Source organism: Cervus canadensis, chromosome 25 (genome assembly GCF_019320065.1).
Source record: "Cervus canadensis isolate Bull #8, Minnesota chromosome 25, ASM1932006v1, whole genome shotgun sequence".
Classification (NCBI taxonomy): Eukaryota; Metazoa; Chordata; class Mammalia; order Artiodactyla; family Cervidae; genus Cervus; species Cervus canadensis.
This window is the reverse complement of record NC_057410.1, coordinates 23,444,662-23,460,825: the sequence shown is the minus strand read 5'-3', so window position 1 is coordinate 23,460,825 and position 16,164 is coordinate 23,444,662. Positions and strand designations below refer to the sequence as shown.

The 16,164-nt window shown below is 37.6% G+C and overlaps 1 protein-coding gene across 2 annotated transcripts in view; it reads left to right on the top strand.

Moving 5' to 3' along the window:
• The window catches only part of RPAP3 (RNA polymerase II associated protein 3), a 35,203-nt gene extending 31,411 nt beyond the window's left edge, over positions 1-3,792 (top strand). For both annotated transcript variants that reach the window (XM_043447086.1, XM_043447087.1), the window contains 3 exons: positions 296-393; positions 857-957; positions 3,482-3,792. In XM_043447086.1, the coding sequence (XP_043303021.1) occupies positions 296-393; positions 857-957; positions 3,482-3,567 (285 nt within the window). In that variant the 3' untranslated portion in view covers positions 3,568-3,792. The remainder of the gene's footprint in view (positions 1-295; positions 394-856; positions 958-3,481) is intronic.
• Positions 3,793-16,164: the final 12,372 nt, after the last annotated feature.

Below are 16,164 nucleotides of genomic sequence, written 5' to 3'. Positions count from 1 at the left end.
GTTTTATTTTTTAAACTCTCTTTTTATTGCTCCTTGAGCTCTCTCGTTTCCTATTTCTCTTGGGTGATATACATCTCTCCATAAGGTTTTTCTGTGAATTGAGCAGAGCGATTATCTTACAGTCCCTCTAACTTTCTGTCATAGTTACATTTCAGTGTGATTCCCTATTATTATTCATTAAATACTTATGCATAGTAGTTATTCTTTACTATGTTGATCTAAGCAATTATTACATAAATAATTTGTGATTGGGAATATTGCCATAATTTTCTAACTCCTTATATTTTTCCCAAAGCAAATTGAACCATCCTTGTATCCCAAGTTGTTTCAGAAAAATCTAGATCCAGAGGTATTCAACCAAATCATTAAACTTCTGCATGACTTTTACATTGAGTAAGTAAATTTAGTTATACTTTCCTACTGTAATGCTCAGCTACTTTTAGTGATTTGGAAAATTCATCCTTTTTGGTATCATACTGCTACCTATTATATTGCAGAATTAGCTATATTGTAAATTTTACTGTGGCAGTAGTGTAAAGAAATACAAGTGTAAACAATGAAAAGGGAAGTGATTAGGGGAGAAAAGGACTTACAGATTTTTTTAGAGAAAGGTGGAGTATAAAAGTGACAAGTATTATAGCAGATTAGTAATGTCTATTCTGTGCCTCACATTTAATAATATTAGTTTCTTAGTTGACTTGATAAGCTCTTCATTTGGGCACTTAAAATATAGACAGTGTGCAGGAACAAAAGATAGATGAAGACTTTATTTATATATAATTAGAAATATTATTTTAGTAAGCAGAACTAAATGAGCTGCTTTTAATTGATCATTTGCTTTTTATTTGGGCTTCAGGAAAGAAAAGCCATCACTCATCTTTGAAATCTTACAAAGACTTTCTGAACTAAGAAGGTTTGATATGGCGGTGATGTTTATGTCAGAATCTGAGAAGAAAAGTGAGTTCTATAAAAAAAGCTTTCCTTTACTCTTTATTCTTGTGTGTTCCTTTATTCAACAAATGATAGAGAATATTTATTGAATTCAGTTATGTACAGGTGCATGCAACTTAATTGCAGTTTAATTAAATTGAGTTACAGTTAAATTAAGTAAAATTTTTCGGTCTGAAAACAACACTGTGAGGTGTAGGTATGATTATCATTTTGTTCTTACAAAGGGGGAAACTGAGACATATATAGGTAAGGAACTTGACTGGGGTTCCACAGCTGGGAAGCCAGACCCAGGATTTAAACCAAGGTGGTCTGAACTCTTCTACTTGAAAATATAGTATCATTGTAATGGTTGAGCTCCTGGCATGGTGGAACATGTACAGGGTCCTTGCCACAGGAGCATGCAGCAGGGTGTGGGTGCATAGGTGGTCGCATCTGTTTTTTTCAGCTAATATCTTTGAGTTTGTTTGATTTAAGCTGAATTCTCAAAAAACTATAGGAATCAGATGAAGGAAGTGAGGATGTGTAGAGGTTTTGAGGCAGGAGAGGGCAAATTGAACTCAGAAAGTTAAAAGGAGTGCAGTGTGGCTGAATTGTAAGAGTTAGAGGGTAAAGAGAGGCAGGTGATGAACTTGAAAAATTATATCCCTTATTTATTTCTACATCTCAGTCTTTGGTATAAAGTCAGTTTTGTGGAACCCTAATTTAAGTAAAATCAAACTATGGAGACACTTCAATTACAGTTATCCCTTGAACAGTGTGGGAGTTAGGGGAACGAGCCGTCCACACAGTTGAAAATCCACATACAATTTTACAGTCAGTCCACAGCATCCGAGGTTCTTCATCCAGATTCAGTCAACTCTGGATCATATAATACTATAGTATTTCCTACTGAAAAATATCCATCTGTAAGGGGATCTGTGCAGTTTAAACTCATGTTGTTCATGGGTCAATGGTACTCAGAGTTTTAAGCTATAGTCTAGTTTTAGAAAGAGAAAAATCATTAGGATGTACCTCTTGGACTAAACACACTTTGGGCTCCTTTTCTGTTTCTTCTTTATGTTTGTAGCAGTGACGTTGAGTCTGAATCACTAAAGAAAATACTCTTTATGTTGTATTTGAGGAAGTGGACCTAGTTTAGAGAGATTCTTAATAAACTTAAACCAAAAGAATTCTCGCTTAATCTTTAGTAACAGTCTTCAGAAACAGTCCTGAAATTCCCTGAAGGTATTAGTTTGTTATTACTATTCTGACTTCATTTTCTATCACTGTTTAAAGTCATTCTGCCTACCACACTGACTGTGTTTATTAATGCACCAAATTGCCAGGCTTCTTGTAGCCTCAGAGTCTTTGTGTTTGACTCTTTCTCTCAGCCGAGACTATCCTTCCCTGCCTCTTCATTTCATTCGGTTTCCACCTAGTAGTCACTACCTCAGTCACCTTTCCTCACAGGCCTACTCAAATTAACTGCCAGCCTCCCCTTCCTCATCACCGTCTGTCATCTTACCTGGCTTTATTTTCTTCATAAGACAGAACTGCAATAGCAGACAGTATTTTAAGTATTTATTTTTTCTCTATCCCTAATAGAATGAAAGCTCCATGACAGGAGGAACTATCTCCCTTGTTCTCTAGGTCTCAGAGTATTAGAATGGTGCTTAGTACATAAAAACCTTAATATAAGTGCTTGACTGAATGGATTTTTTGTCACTATGATGTGATTACTTGAAGTGTACTCAGAGAATGAGAGTTGGTCCTCCAAACTGGCCTACCAACAGTATTGTCTTGGTTGGATCACTGCTCTCTGCTAGGTTAAACATGGAAGCATTTAGAGTAGTTCCTAGCATGTAACTAAATATTCAATAAATAGTAGCTATTGTCTTTTATTATCATTGTTATTAGTAACAACTGTTAGCTAGTTTTAATGTTGAGGGATGTAGTATGAACTCTATAGCAGTGTTTTCCAAAATGTTAACTGTGAATGGTTTACTGGTATGAAAAATAAAGATTTTATATGACTCATAAGGAAATCTTATTTTTAACTTTTAATTGTTATATATCTTATATATTTAAAAAATATATAGCTTGCCCATCAAACATGATTTTTGTGGATATTACTGCTAATTTTCTATTTATAGTAGTGATATAAAATTTTATTTTAAAATAAGATGTTTTCAGGTTTGAAAAACAGTTAATTGGAGTATTAAGTAAATAAAAAGCATACTTGTCACACAGGGCAAAAATCTTTTAAGGTAGTATAGAATGAATTATGTTTAATCTGCAAAGTTCATGTCATTAAGGATATAGGGAAAACTGTTTATTGCTAAAGCAAAATATTCTGGCAAGAAGCATCATTGGGTTGCCGTATAATTTTCTGTTCTTAGGTTGGCTCTTTAAATATCTGAATTAGAATTTACAAATAACCCTAATGATTGCTTTAAAATGTAAAAAGTATTTAACAGACTTTATTGTTCCCTTTAATTTTTGCTTTCCTGTTTAACAATGGAGATTAAAATGAAATTTTTTTCTTTTTCAGTTACACGTGTATTATTCAATCACATAGACAAATCAGGATTGAATGATAACTCTGTTGAAGAACTCAAGAAAAGATATGGTGGTTGATTTCCATTTTTGCTGAAATTATTGCCTCTTTAAATTTCATATGTAAATTTTTTTCTACTGGAATTAAATGTTTTGCTTTTTAAGAAAATAAAATCATACAGAAAAAGGACTGTTTTTGGACATAGGCTAATTAGCTGTAAAGTGAATTGTGATTAACTAGTGAGAAATATACTTAAGTGAACTATTTATAAGTTTTTTCTGAAAATAAAAATATAAATAATGAGGTATACTTGTAAAGATCAGTATTTTATTTTGTAAGTCACTTTAAATGTTTGGATGTATTCTTCAGTGCCTCATGTTACATTATTTTTATATTTTCATGAGTTTTTGTAACCACATGCTAAGGTTGCTTCATAAGCATATAATAAAATTATATATAGAGAATTAGGTAGATAATCAAGTTTCATTATAAAATGGTTTCATATCATTGTGCCAGTTTACTAACATAAAATTGCTTAGTTGCAGGATTTTTAGTGTTTATTTTGAAGGGAGACTTTATTATTTAGATTTTTTGAAAGATTACTTGGAGAGTCACAGCATCCTTAAATTTTAATGCTACAGCTTTTTTTCCACATGATAGCCATGTTATATGTCAAATATAAGACAGATAGTCTAAAGCAAGGTGGAAACGTTTAAACAATTGGAATTTTCAGGTAGTAACTAGTGTATAGCTTGCTTGTAAATGGTTCATGCGAGTGTGGTGACTGTGAACTTTTGAAATCTGAGCTAATGTTCTACTTATCCTTGTTCGGCATGGTACCTGGCCCAGTCCTTTGCATAAAGTTAGGTGCTCACTTGATATTTATAAAATTTAATGGAACTCATGGCAAGAATCAATTTTAGTAAATTTCAAACTAGCAACCTAGCAAATTTTGGGCATCCTGTAAATATTGCTAAAATCAAATTAGTTTTAGAGACCTCTGGTCACCATCTATAGCTGTTATTAGCATCAACAAGACAGTCAAAGTTAAGACTTTATTTTGTTGCAGCATACATATTATTAATGCTTGTAATTACTTGAGGAATAACCAATCTGTTTAAAAAAGATTATTTCCCCAGTTCATGGTATAACTTATTAAGATGATCACAATTTGTATAGCTCAATGTTTTACAACATACTTGGAGTTTATATATATATATATATATATTTTTTTTTTGAGTTTATATATTATATGTTGTTAAATGTATAGTCTTGCTATGATATATAAATAGGCAATGAAGTTTAGCCATAAAGTATAGCTTATACATAAGTTTATACATAAGCTATGTAATGAATTTTAAATGACTTGAATTTTTCTTAAGTCATTAAGAAGAAAGTGATTTTGCTGAGATTTGCATGCAGGAGGGTGCTTGTGAGGCTTGGCTGTGGGGAGATGGTTGAGGGAGTGGGAGTCAGATTATGAATGGCCTTTCATAAAGTGACAAAATAAGCCAGTTTTCTGAAAGTGATGGGGAACTAGTGAAGGGTTTTAAGTAAGGAAGCGACATGTGGTTTGATTTTTAAGATCATTCTGGCAGCAGTGATGAGGGGTGGCTTGCAGTGATGGTGTGGCTGGAAACAGATCAACTAGAGGAATATAGGAGATGAATAACATTTGAACTAATAATAGTGGATAACATGAAGTACTTATTTGCCTGACATTAGGGACTTTATGTCATTTTTTTTTTCTTCTCATTTAAATCCTCAGCAACCTTAGGAGATAGGTTCTGTTATCTCTGATTTACAGATTGAGTAAATTGAGGCATATGTAGGTTGTGTGACTTGCCCATGGTTACCTGGTAATAGGTGGTCTTTACCCAGAGGTTTCTTGCTCAGCTGTCATTCTATACTGACTGGTGCACAGGGTTGGAAGACAGGATGAGTTTAAGGTTTATTAAGGAGGGGGAATCCACAGGGATTGGTGGTATTCATTCACTTCCATTCAAACATTCCTTAAGAGTCCATTGCCCTGGAAGGTGACTAAGTGCTGGGTGAAACACAGGCACAGTTCTGCTCTGCGGTAACTCAGTGTAGCTGGGGAGTTAGATAAACTAGTATTTATGGTATAGTGTCATGAGTGCGCTGATACAGTTTGGAGGGGGCACTGGGGGAGCATGGAGGGCGCAGCTCTGAATCCGATTGGGTGACACGGGGTAGGAGGAGGCAGCGTTTTATATGAGACTTGAGCTGTGGGAACGATGGTCCAGGTGCATGAGGGGAGGGACAGGGTCCTGGCAGAGGTGAAGGTCATGCAACGTATCAGAGCCCCTTGACTTGCCCTGGGGATCATAAGCAATTCCATATACCATCAGGGCTGATGTATGGGATAGAATTAGAATTTGATTGGCTACATTCTCCTTTCATTTGTTTCTTATTTGTTAATTTTTCATGTATGTACATCCTGACTCCATACTAGATTTTGAAGCTGCTTAAAGGTCATGACACTGTCTTGTATGTCCTTAGTGCTAACATTGGCTTTGTCCACGGCAGAGGTTCAGTTAACATTTATGGCTGGATCAATCTAGATTATTACCACCTTTCTTCCCAGATTAGGTTTGAGTTAGTGCATTTCTTCTCTCACTGTGGTTATTTAATGCAAGACTGTCATTAATCCTGGCTCTTCGAAGCTACAGATATATCACATCTGGTAAACAATTGGTTTCTCCTTAGTAAGGTTCAATGATGTTGACGCAAACTCCACAAAGAAGCTGTCGGTTTAGCTTACTACGTATCATCCTGTTTTTTTGGGGGGAAGTTGCTACTGATTGATTATGATAGCAGACAGTTTGCTACAGCTAATCTTCACAGATGTTTTTAAAGAAATCATGTTTTCATGCTTTTACAAATCTCAGAAGGTGGGAAGTAGACTTTCAGGAGCTTTTGCTTTTGAAAAAGAGATGAGAGGTTCAGTTGTTTTCCGGAAGTGAGTTATAAAGCAGGTGGCATTAAGAAAGAAAAACTTCTGATTCACTGGAGAAGGACACTATTCACAACTCTTTCATAGAAATCACTTGGAAAGTAGAAGAAAAATGAAGCTATACATGATACAGGTTAACCCCAAATCAGATGGATTAAAATCAATACTCATTTGGACCAACAGAAGCACTTGATTAAAAAATCCTTGTTAACTGTTTTATTGAGCTTATATAGGTTTAACAAGTCAATTATTTCCTCTTGAAGTGTGAGGATGCATAGCTTCACTTTAACTCAGCCCCAGCATCAGCCCATCTTGCCATAAGACATTTAACATGATGAGTGACATCTTTTATTTTCCATAGCAGTCTTTGTGGCCTTCTAATCCCAACCTGGCAGTGGTGAGGAGGCAGAATTCCTTAATCTCTCTTCTGAAAATGTCTGTTCCTGCTTGAGCACTTCAGTACTCTGAAAACCTTCAGTAACTGATGCTTATTCTGGAGTTGAAGCAAAAAAGGCCTCTGGGTGATTGTATTTCCTAAATATTAAAAATCTATGTATGCCCCACTAGATGTGGCTCTGGTGTGGTCTGTGGTTAACAGTGCGGAGGGCCGGTGGAGGGTTTGGCCTCCTTGATCGCCCTGGCTCTTCCTATCCCAGGATGCAGAGTTGGGGGCAGCTTATCTAAGAAGACGAGGCCCCTTCAGTTTGGGTTGACTTCTCTGGGAGATAAGCGGGTCCCTCGTGGCTCACGGGATCAGCTGCTGTGGCAGCTGGTGACCGGCACCCTGCTGACAGCTGTAAAACCAGAAGGACCGAGGGTGGTGAAAGGCCCAATAGAGGAATATGATGGATGGTTCTGGAGCTGGAGATGTGGGCAACAGGGATGATTGCAGGGAGGAGGTGGGGTCTGAGTGGGTCTTGAGGGACTGATGGGCTCTGGCTAGGTGGGGGCGGGGTGACGACACGCTAACTGCCTTGCGTTGATGATGGATAGTGAAATGACAAAATAGAAATTGCTGTGACAGCCATTTTCTAATGGCACAGCAAACCCAGACCTGCTCACAGAGGAGAGGCTGCAGGGAGAACACTGTAGTAGACTTGTCATTTCATGTGTCTTCTGGAGGATCTTATATTTTATGTAATGATCTTGCAGCATTTAAACTTCATGTTTTGAAATAGTCAGCTTGAGCGGTCAGAGGAAAACAAAGGGAACAGATGGTCATGCCGTTGACATGGATAAAACTAAATTTAGGCCTCATTATAATCCTTCTTTTGTTTATTATCTCTTTGGGGAATAGTGTAAATGAGGAAGATAAAAGTCTGAGTTCTTGCTGTCTGGTTTAATCTACTTACTGCTTGCTTTACTGATGACATTTAAAACCATCAAAATGAACATAATTGATGATGACCTTGAGGCTGATAATGGGGGAAAATGTTTCATGAAACCAAGGACATCCCTTGGGTAGTGTGGGGCAGATGAAATCAGGATAAAATGAGCAGCTTAATAAAGGTTGAGTGTAGAAATAAGAAATACTGAAAAGTATGTAAAAATGTCATCAGTAATAAAAGATTCTCAGCTGCTAATGCACCACTGAAATACATCAAACACTCTTCCAACCCCTGTCTGGTTGTCTTGTTGTCTTTCACTAACGAGTCTCCTGAGTTGCTTCCTGTCTCCAGGTGGAGGCCTATTTGCATAGAGCAGAGCACAGTGCTGGATAAACGGCTCACTGACTGGAAGGCCAGGGGAGCTGGAGAGAGTCGCTGTGTATTGTTCACAAACACCAGGCAAAAGCGATTCTGAATTAATTTGATTTACAAAAGGAGAGTTTAAAAAAAAAACAGCCATTCTATAGCCAGAATGGTGAAAACACACAGGGGTAATGACTCAGTCTTTTCATTAATCATGTTCAGTTCAGTTCAGTCGCTCAGTCGTGTCCTACTCTTTGCGACCCCATGAACCGCAGCATGCCAGGCCTCCTTGTCCATCACCAACTCCCGGAGTCCACCCAAACCCATGTCCATCAAACTGATGATGCCATCCAACCATCTCATCTTCTGTCATCCCCTTCTCTTCCTGCCCTCAATCTTTCCCAGCATCAGGGTCTTTTCAAATGAGTCAGCTTTTCACATCAGGTGGCCAAAGTATTGGAGTTTCAGCTTCAACATCAGTCCTTCCAATGATGGACTCCTTTAGGATGGACTGGTTGGATCTCCTTGCAGTCCAAGGGACACTCAAGAGTCTTCTCCAACACCACAGTTCAAAAGCGTCAATTCTTTGGTGCTCAGCTTTTTTATAGTCCAACTCTCACATCCATACATGACTACTGGAAAAACCATAGCCTTGACTAGATGGATCTTTGTTGGCAAAGTAATGTCTCTGCTTTTTAATATGCTATCTAGGTTGGTCATAACTTTGCTTCCAAGGAGTGTCTTTTAATTTCACGGCTGCAATCACCATCTGCAGTGATTTTGGAGCCCAGAAAAATAATGTCAGCCACTGTTTCCACTGTTTCCCCATCTGTCTGCCATGAAGTGATGGAACCAGATGCCATGATATTAGTTTTCTGAATGTTGAGCTTTAAGCCAATTTTTTCACTCTCACTTTCATCAAGAGGCTCTTTAGTTCTTCTTCACTCTCTGCCATACGGGTGGTGTCATCTGCATATATGAGGTTATTGATATTTCTCCTGGCAATCTTGATTCCAGCTTGTGCTTCCTCCAGCCCAGCGTTTCTCATAATGTACTCTGCATTTAAGTTAAATAAGCAGGATGACAATATACAGCCTTGACGTACTCCTTTACCTATTTGTAGCAGAATGGAATTTGCAGCACTGTTTAGAATACATCTGAAATTTTGTCTTAAAGAACCAGGGCAAGAGAGAAGATAATAAAGGGTTTATCCCAACAGTGTGAAGGTATAGTTTTCTTGACACTTTGTTGGTCCTATATGACCCTTGAAACTGTCCATTGAGATATTTAAGGCAGCACTTAGGTTAAATTATTTGCTTAAAGTCATGTGAATAGTGATAGAACTCAGAACTCAATACTGGTTCCTGAAACCTCTAGTTGGTCTCTTCACATGGAATCCAGTAATGATAGGGACTTCACTGAGTAAACATTTCCATCACAAACCTTTGAGCGTGGACTCAATGGGAACTAGACAGAATCCATACCAGTGGGGTATAAACATGCAATGTACTTTCAAGAGATGGTTTGCACAACACATTACTTGTCTCATAACCGGAAGTTAATAAATATTTGTCAAATAAGTGAATGAATGAATTCAAACACTATAAAATGAGCTGAAGAATCCAGATGAAGAGCCTTTTAAGTTTTGCTCGAAGCATTTGTTGAACATTAAAGACCTTCTCATCATCGATGGGGATTATTTCAATTCTCTTTTATAGAATTGTGTTTAAAAAGCTCCTGCCTGCAAACGTTTTTTGAATACTTAACGAGTGTGTAAAGGGAGTAGGAATTTTGTCTCACGTGGAACTCTCCTATTGGTCCTAACAGTTCAAACAGGCTTAGTGATAATATGAAGCTACCATTTGTATGCACTCTGTGTGCTGTGTACTGTATCCGGGCTTTGCATATATCATCTCACTTAATCCTAAAAGCATGCCCAGGGAGACAGGCTGCCCTGTGAAGCTGGGAGTCCAGCAGAAGTTAGACTGACTTAGACTCTCACGCTCTTCCTTCTACGCTGCAGTCACGGCTGAACAATCTCCATGATAACACAAAAGCAGGACCAGGGAGGGGGCAGGCTGGCAGGTGGATTTCTTTGGTATTACTGTCACCCACTGGATGTTCAGGAAGTAGCATGTATGTGGCAGAAAGCATTCTGATGGAATCAAAATGAAAGTTTATTTTTTAATTGAGGTGACTTTGGTTTATATGTAACATATAAGTTTCATGTGTGTAACATTATATTTCTACTTCTATATACACTATAGTGTGTGCTCACCACCAAAACCTTAGTTTCCATCTGTCACCCTTCAGTTGAGCCCCTTTACCTATTTTTCACACACCACAGTCAGTGTCGTAAACTGACCACATCGGAAAGCCCACCTTCTTACACCAAGCAGAGTCCCTTTTTCCAGTTTCATAAAATCGGTAGGGTGTGTGGAAAGGTATCTTTCTTTCAATACTTTAGTGCATGGGACCTGAATCTAAAATAAACAACAGACGGGACTTTGAAGAGGAAGAAATGTCATGAAAATGCAGTCAGAAAGAAATGTACAGAAATGTCTCTTTCTTTGGGACAGGGTGGGGGTGTCTGTGTTCCTATGTGTGTTTACATGCACGTGTGATTGGTGGGAAGTGGCTGTGTCTGTATGTGATACTCAAGTCTGTTTTAAGTTGCAGCATACAGGGATACCTGTTTCTCTTTTTTTCCCTGCCTCCCTGTTTCCATCACTAATAAATCCTTTTGGTATTTACAGGGTCCACTGAAGTAATAAGATGTAGTGATTTTGCTGTTTAGTCTCACTTGAATCCTTGAATATATATGTTCTGTAACATCAGAGCAGAAACTGTAATAATAATGAATTCAAGGCAGATCCTGGTAAAGGAGTGCATTTGCAGTGGCAAAAGGCCAGACCAAGAAGTTGTCATCGTTTTGTGGTCGTTGGTCTGATACCCCAAAGATTATATCATGTTTCATCCTCTTTTCTACTCTTTGTACCAAACCTTCTGTGAGTGTTAAACATCCTGGAATTCTTTGTGATTAGTTACTGCTCATGCGGCAGGTGGTAGTTTATTAGGATGGCAGGAAAACCGAAGGAAAGTACTCAGATCCATTTATTAGCCAGCAATAAATAGAGACCACTGATGTGCCAATCTGTTTCTCCAGCTACTGGTCTGATTTTAGCGCCAGGAACCTACAATTCAAGACCAAACACTGTTATCGAGAGTCTGGCAGGAGTGGAATCTCTGCTTGATTATAAACTTGATCATGTCCTTGGCTCTGACCCTGTATTAGTGACAGAGGGCCCCTTGCTGGTTACATCTCCCCACTGGCTCCCTGCAGTGCCTGGATAATCTATTCTAGACCTCTTGGAGACAGTTTTACTTGGCCCAGGCATGATAATAATTTGAATTTGAGCTGATTGGTCCATTAGCAGGGATAATTTTCTGTGATAAAACCCATGCCATCCTCATGCCTTGGAGAAGAGGATTCTGAAAAAAATCCAAAGGCAGGCCTTGGGAGACCAAAGCCAATGTGGAGTTTAGGGTCATCTGGAAGGGAAAAAGGTGATCTAACTGGGGAAATGGAGAAGAAGAGGAAGATAAGGAGCCTGCCACCTCCCACAGGCTCAGAGCTTTGTCTGAGTGGGACCTGGAGAAGCTGAGGTCCCGGGATCACAATTTGACAAGAGTATCCATGAGTCTCCAGGGTGAGCAGTCTCCTGAGTTGGTTCAGTGCGAGGCACTCCTGACATAGTTCTGGTTATTGTTACCTCAGTAACAACTAGGCTGAGGTTAGTGGAGGGTGAGGATGCTATAAGGTAGCCCCATCTGCTTTTAGCCCTTCTGCAGATCAAACAGCAGGGCCATCTGAAGCCCCCCAAGATGCAGAATCCAGAGAGGGTACCACGGTCAAATTGACTTAGGTATTATCACCAGGGATCCAGCTCCAGGGGGTCATTCATCACTCTGATGCTCCCAAACATAGCCTGAGCTCCTCCCTATGTCACTGGAAGTCTTTTATTGGGTTCCAGCAACACCGAACCCAGGGAGTGCTTACACATGCATAAGTGCCCCCTGACTGCCGGTCAGCTCATTTCTGTATGACTGCAGCAGGTTTCTCTGCCATGGCCATCTCCCAGTCTCCCTCCAGCTTCCGCTCCTCTGCAGGCCAGCTTACCCAATGTGTGGGCACGGGCTTCTCCATTAGTTTCCCAAACTCAGGTGATACCGGATGCAGAGTTTAACGAAATGTTGCCAGACACTTGATGCCATCGGGGCATCAGGGGACAGAAAAGGGAACAGGTATCCCTGCATGTGGAATCCACTGCTTCTTTGCATGGGGGCCCCTTCTTCACTACCAACTGCTTGAGTCAGGTGAAACAGATTTGTAAACCCCACAGTTTGTGAGCAAACCTCATAATCTCTGCAGAGATTCACAGTTTTCTGTGAAGATGGGCTTCACATTTAAAGGCTCAGCATCAGCCAGCAGCCTCTGCACTTACACTTATATCATTCCTACTTTCTGGACTTCCCCAAAAGAGTGGGTAAGCTCTTACCTTACATCTGCTTGGCCAAAATCCCAGTTGTGTTTCCCAGAAAAATGGGAGAATCTTCCTGAAGGGAAAAGAAAATCCAGGAAACACACTAGAATGCAGAAATGCTTGCTTGTCCCCAAATTTTGGCTTTATTTTTACTTTGATTTTGTCTGTTACACTAGGTACCTGGGATTGGACTTTGCCCTTTGACTCATCCTATCACTTTTCTCATCCAAGGAAGCCTGATTTGGGTAATCAGAGTCAGTCATTCAAAATGTGGATGTATAGTGTCTGGAAAAAACTCCAGCCTGCAGTCTGAAATGCTGCAGTCAGGTTGCACTGCATGTTTGCCATCTCCCTTTTCATTACATTTAGTCTTTCATTGCTTCCGATAGAGGAAAGAAGAACAAAGTTTTCTCTAACTGACCACCAAAGAATTTTGAATCCAGGACATTTTTGAAAACAGAAAGTCATACAAGGGAATGAGGCTCCTTAGAAAAACTTGGAAGGCAGTTTTAACAGGTCACCGTAACTCGCTGTAAAATACGTGAATTCAGGACCAAGATTTTCATTATTATAGTGATCAATATTGATTTTAATTATCCTTAACATTTGTTACAAGGAAAGCAAAGAGTCTCATTTTCATGTGTAGTTACGTCCCATAGATCTGCTTTTTACTCTGAGTGGTATTCATTTTTTCAAGGGCTGCCTTATTAGCTTTGATCCAGGAGATGGCAGTGTGCTTTTCATTTTGGGACTTGGATGTGACCTCTTACACCTTCTTCTTCTGTTGTCATGTGTAATAGGGTGGTGCATTGTGAAGTCCATGATGTAATATGTTCATTGACCTACCATACTGAAACATTAATAAAAAATCAAATCTGAATTATAGAAACTGGGTTATATTATAAATTCATAAAACTAATATACTTATTTTTATTAATCAAATAGTGAACACTTAATACTGTAGTGGATGTTCTATGGGTAAATAGAAATGTTAAAAGCCATTATTGCTTTAAAAAGCTTAAAACCTAGATATGGGCCCACAAAGCTAGTAAAAATGAAACAGAAGACAGTTATATGTTAAGTTAATTAGGAGTTAAGAGATTACTGTGGTCAGCAAGAGGACTTCTCAGAGGGAGGTGGTAATTAAAAGGATGAGTAGGAACTTTTGGATAAAGAGGGTGAATTAAGCACCATAATTTTCCCTTCTCTCTTCAGATCCTACTAAAATGATAGTATAGGATTACAAATTGATAAATCAGAACAGCAAAAATAAAGGCAACATTAGGAAATAAGATATCAACAGATTTTTGAAAGATGAAGATGGAGAGAATTATAAAAAGGATTTCCGTGAAGGAGCATGGAAAGACCTTACTAAGTAAGGTCTTTATCAAGTTAAAGAAAGTGCATTTTATTTCTATTTTTCTGAAGTTTTTTTTTTTTTTTTAATCAAGGATAGTTAAATTTTTTCAAGTACTTTTTTTTTTTGGCACTGTTGATAAGATCATGTGATTTTTTTTTTTTCTATTAGCCTTCTAATATGGCAGATCATGTTGGTTGACTTTCATGCTAAACTAGCCTTCCATCCCTGGGATAGATCCCACTGGGTCATAGTATAGAATTCTTTTTATATAATGCTGAATTCTATTCACTAATATTTTGTTAAGAATTTTTTTGCATCTATATTCATGAGGAATATTGACCTGTAGTTTCCTTTTCTCCCTCCCTCTCTCCTTTCTTTCCTTCCTTCCTTTTCTTTCTGTCTTTCTTTTTCATTCTCCATCTTTGGTTTTGTACCAGGGTAATACTAACTTCAGAAAAATGAATCGGAAAATGTTCTTTATTCTTCTATTTTTTGGAAGAGATTGTGTACAAGTGGTACTAATTCTTCTTCAAATTTTGGATCAAATTCTCCAGTGAAACAATCTAGGCCTGGAGATGTATTTTTGGGGAGTTTAAATTTCCTTAATATTATAGAGCTATTCAAATGATCTATTTAATATTGAGTGATGTACTTAGTGATGATAATATTGAGTGATGGTAATTAGTGTTTTTTGAGGTATTTATCAGTTTCTAAATTGTCAAATTTGTGTGTATAGAGTTGTTTATAGTATTCTTTTATTACCCTTATTATTTTAAATGTGTTGAGGTTTGTTTTATGACCCAGAAAATGGTAAGTGATTTGTGAGAACTTGAGAAAAAACTATGGATTCTGCTGTTGTTGGGTGGTGGTGGATTTTATAAATGTCAGTCTGTTGTTTGATGGCATTGAGTGTTTCTATGTCTTTGCTGCTTTTTTGCCTAGATGTTTTCTTAGTTTTTGAGAGGATTGTTGAAGTCTCTAACTGTAATTGTGGATGTATGAATTTCTTATTTCAGTTATACCAGCTTTTGCTTCATATACTTTGTAGCTCTGCTGTTGTTATGTATACATTTAGGATTGGTATGTCTTCTTGGTGGATTGATCCCTTTGTCATTATGTAATGTCCCTTCTTGTTTCTAGTAATTTTCTTTGTTCTGAGATTTACTTTGCTTGATAATAATATAGCCACTCCTACATTTCTTTGATTCATGTTTGCACGATATGCATTTTTTCATGTTTTTACTTTCAACCTTCTTATAACATTATACTTGAAGTGAGTTTCTTGTAGACAGCATATAGCTAGGTCATGGTTTATAATCCAACCTGCTAACCTCTCTTTTTAATTTGTATATGTAGGCCATTTATATTTAATATAATCATCAATATGTTAGGGCATAAATCTGGCATTTTATTTTATTTTTGTTTGTTTTCTTTTTGTTCTATTGTTTCTCATTTCTTTTTTCCCCTCACTTTCCTGTGTGCTTCTGGAACATATTTTTAAATTACATTTTATCTTTTAAAAATATATCTTTAAATATAGCTTTTTATTGGTTGCTCTAAGTATTATCTTATATATACATCTAACTTACTGCAGTCTACTGTTGGTGTCATTTTACCAGTTCAAGTGAAGTATAGAAAATGTACCTCTCTTTTTGTCCTTATATCTTTCCCTAGTCATATTTCCTCTACATATAATATTTCCTCTATATGCATTGTCCTCAGACAATGTTATAAATTCTGCTTCAACCTTCAAACATTATTTAGAAAACTCAAGTGGAGGAAAGCTTGTTATATTTACTTAGTTCCCTAATATTCCCAGATTCTCCCTTGTATTGTTTTCTTTCTGTTTAGAGAAATTTTCTTTAGCTATTCTTTTTGTGTAGGTTCCCTGGTGAGACTTTAGCTTTCCTTCATCTCAGAAACTTTAGATATCTATGTCATTGATGAAGAATATTTTAACTGGATACTTGATTCTTGGTTGACAGTTCTTTTCTTTTGTCACTGAAAAATGTAATGCCACTTCCTCTAGCCTCCATGATTTATGATAAGAAATCCTGTCATTGTTATTTTCCTGTAGGTGAGATGTCTTTTTTTCCTGGCTGTTT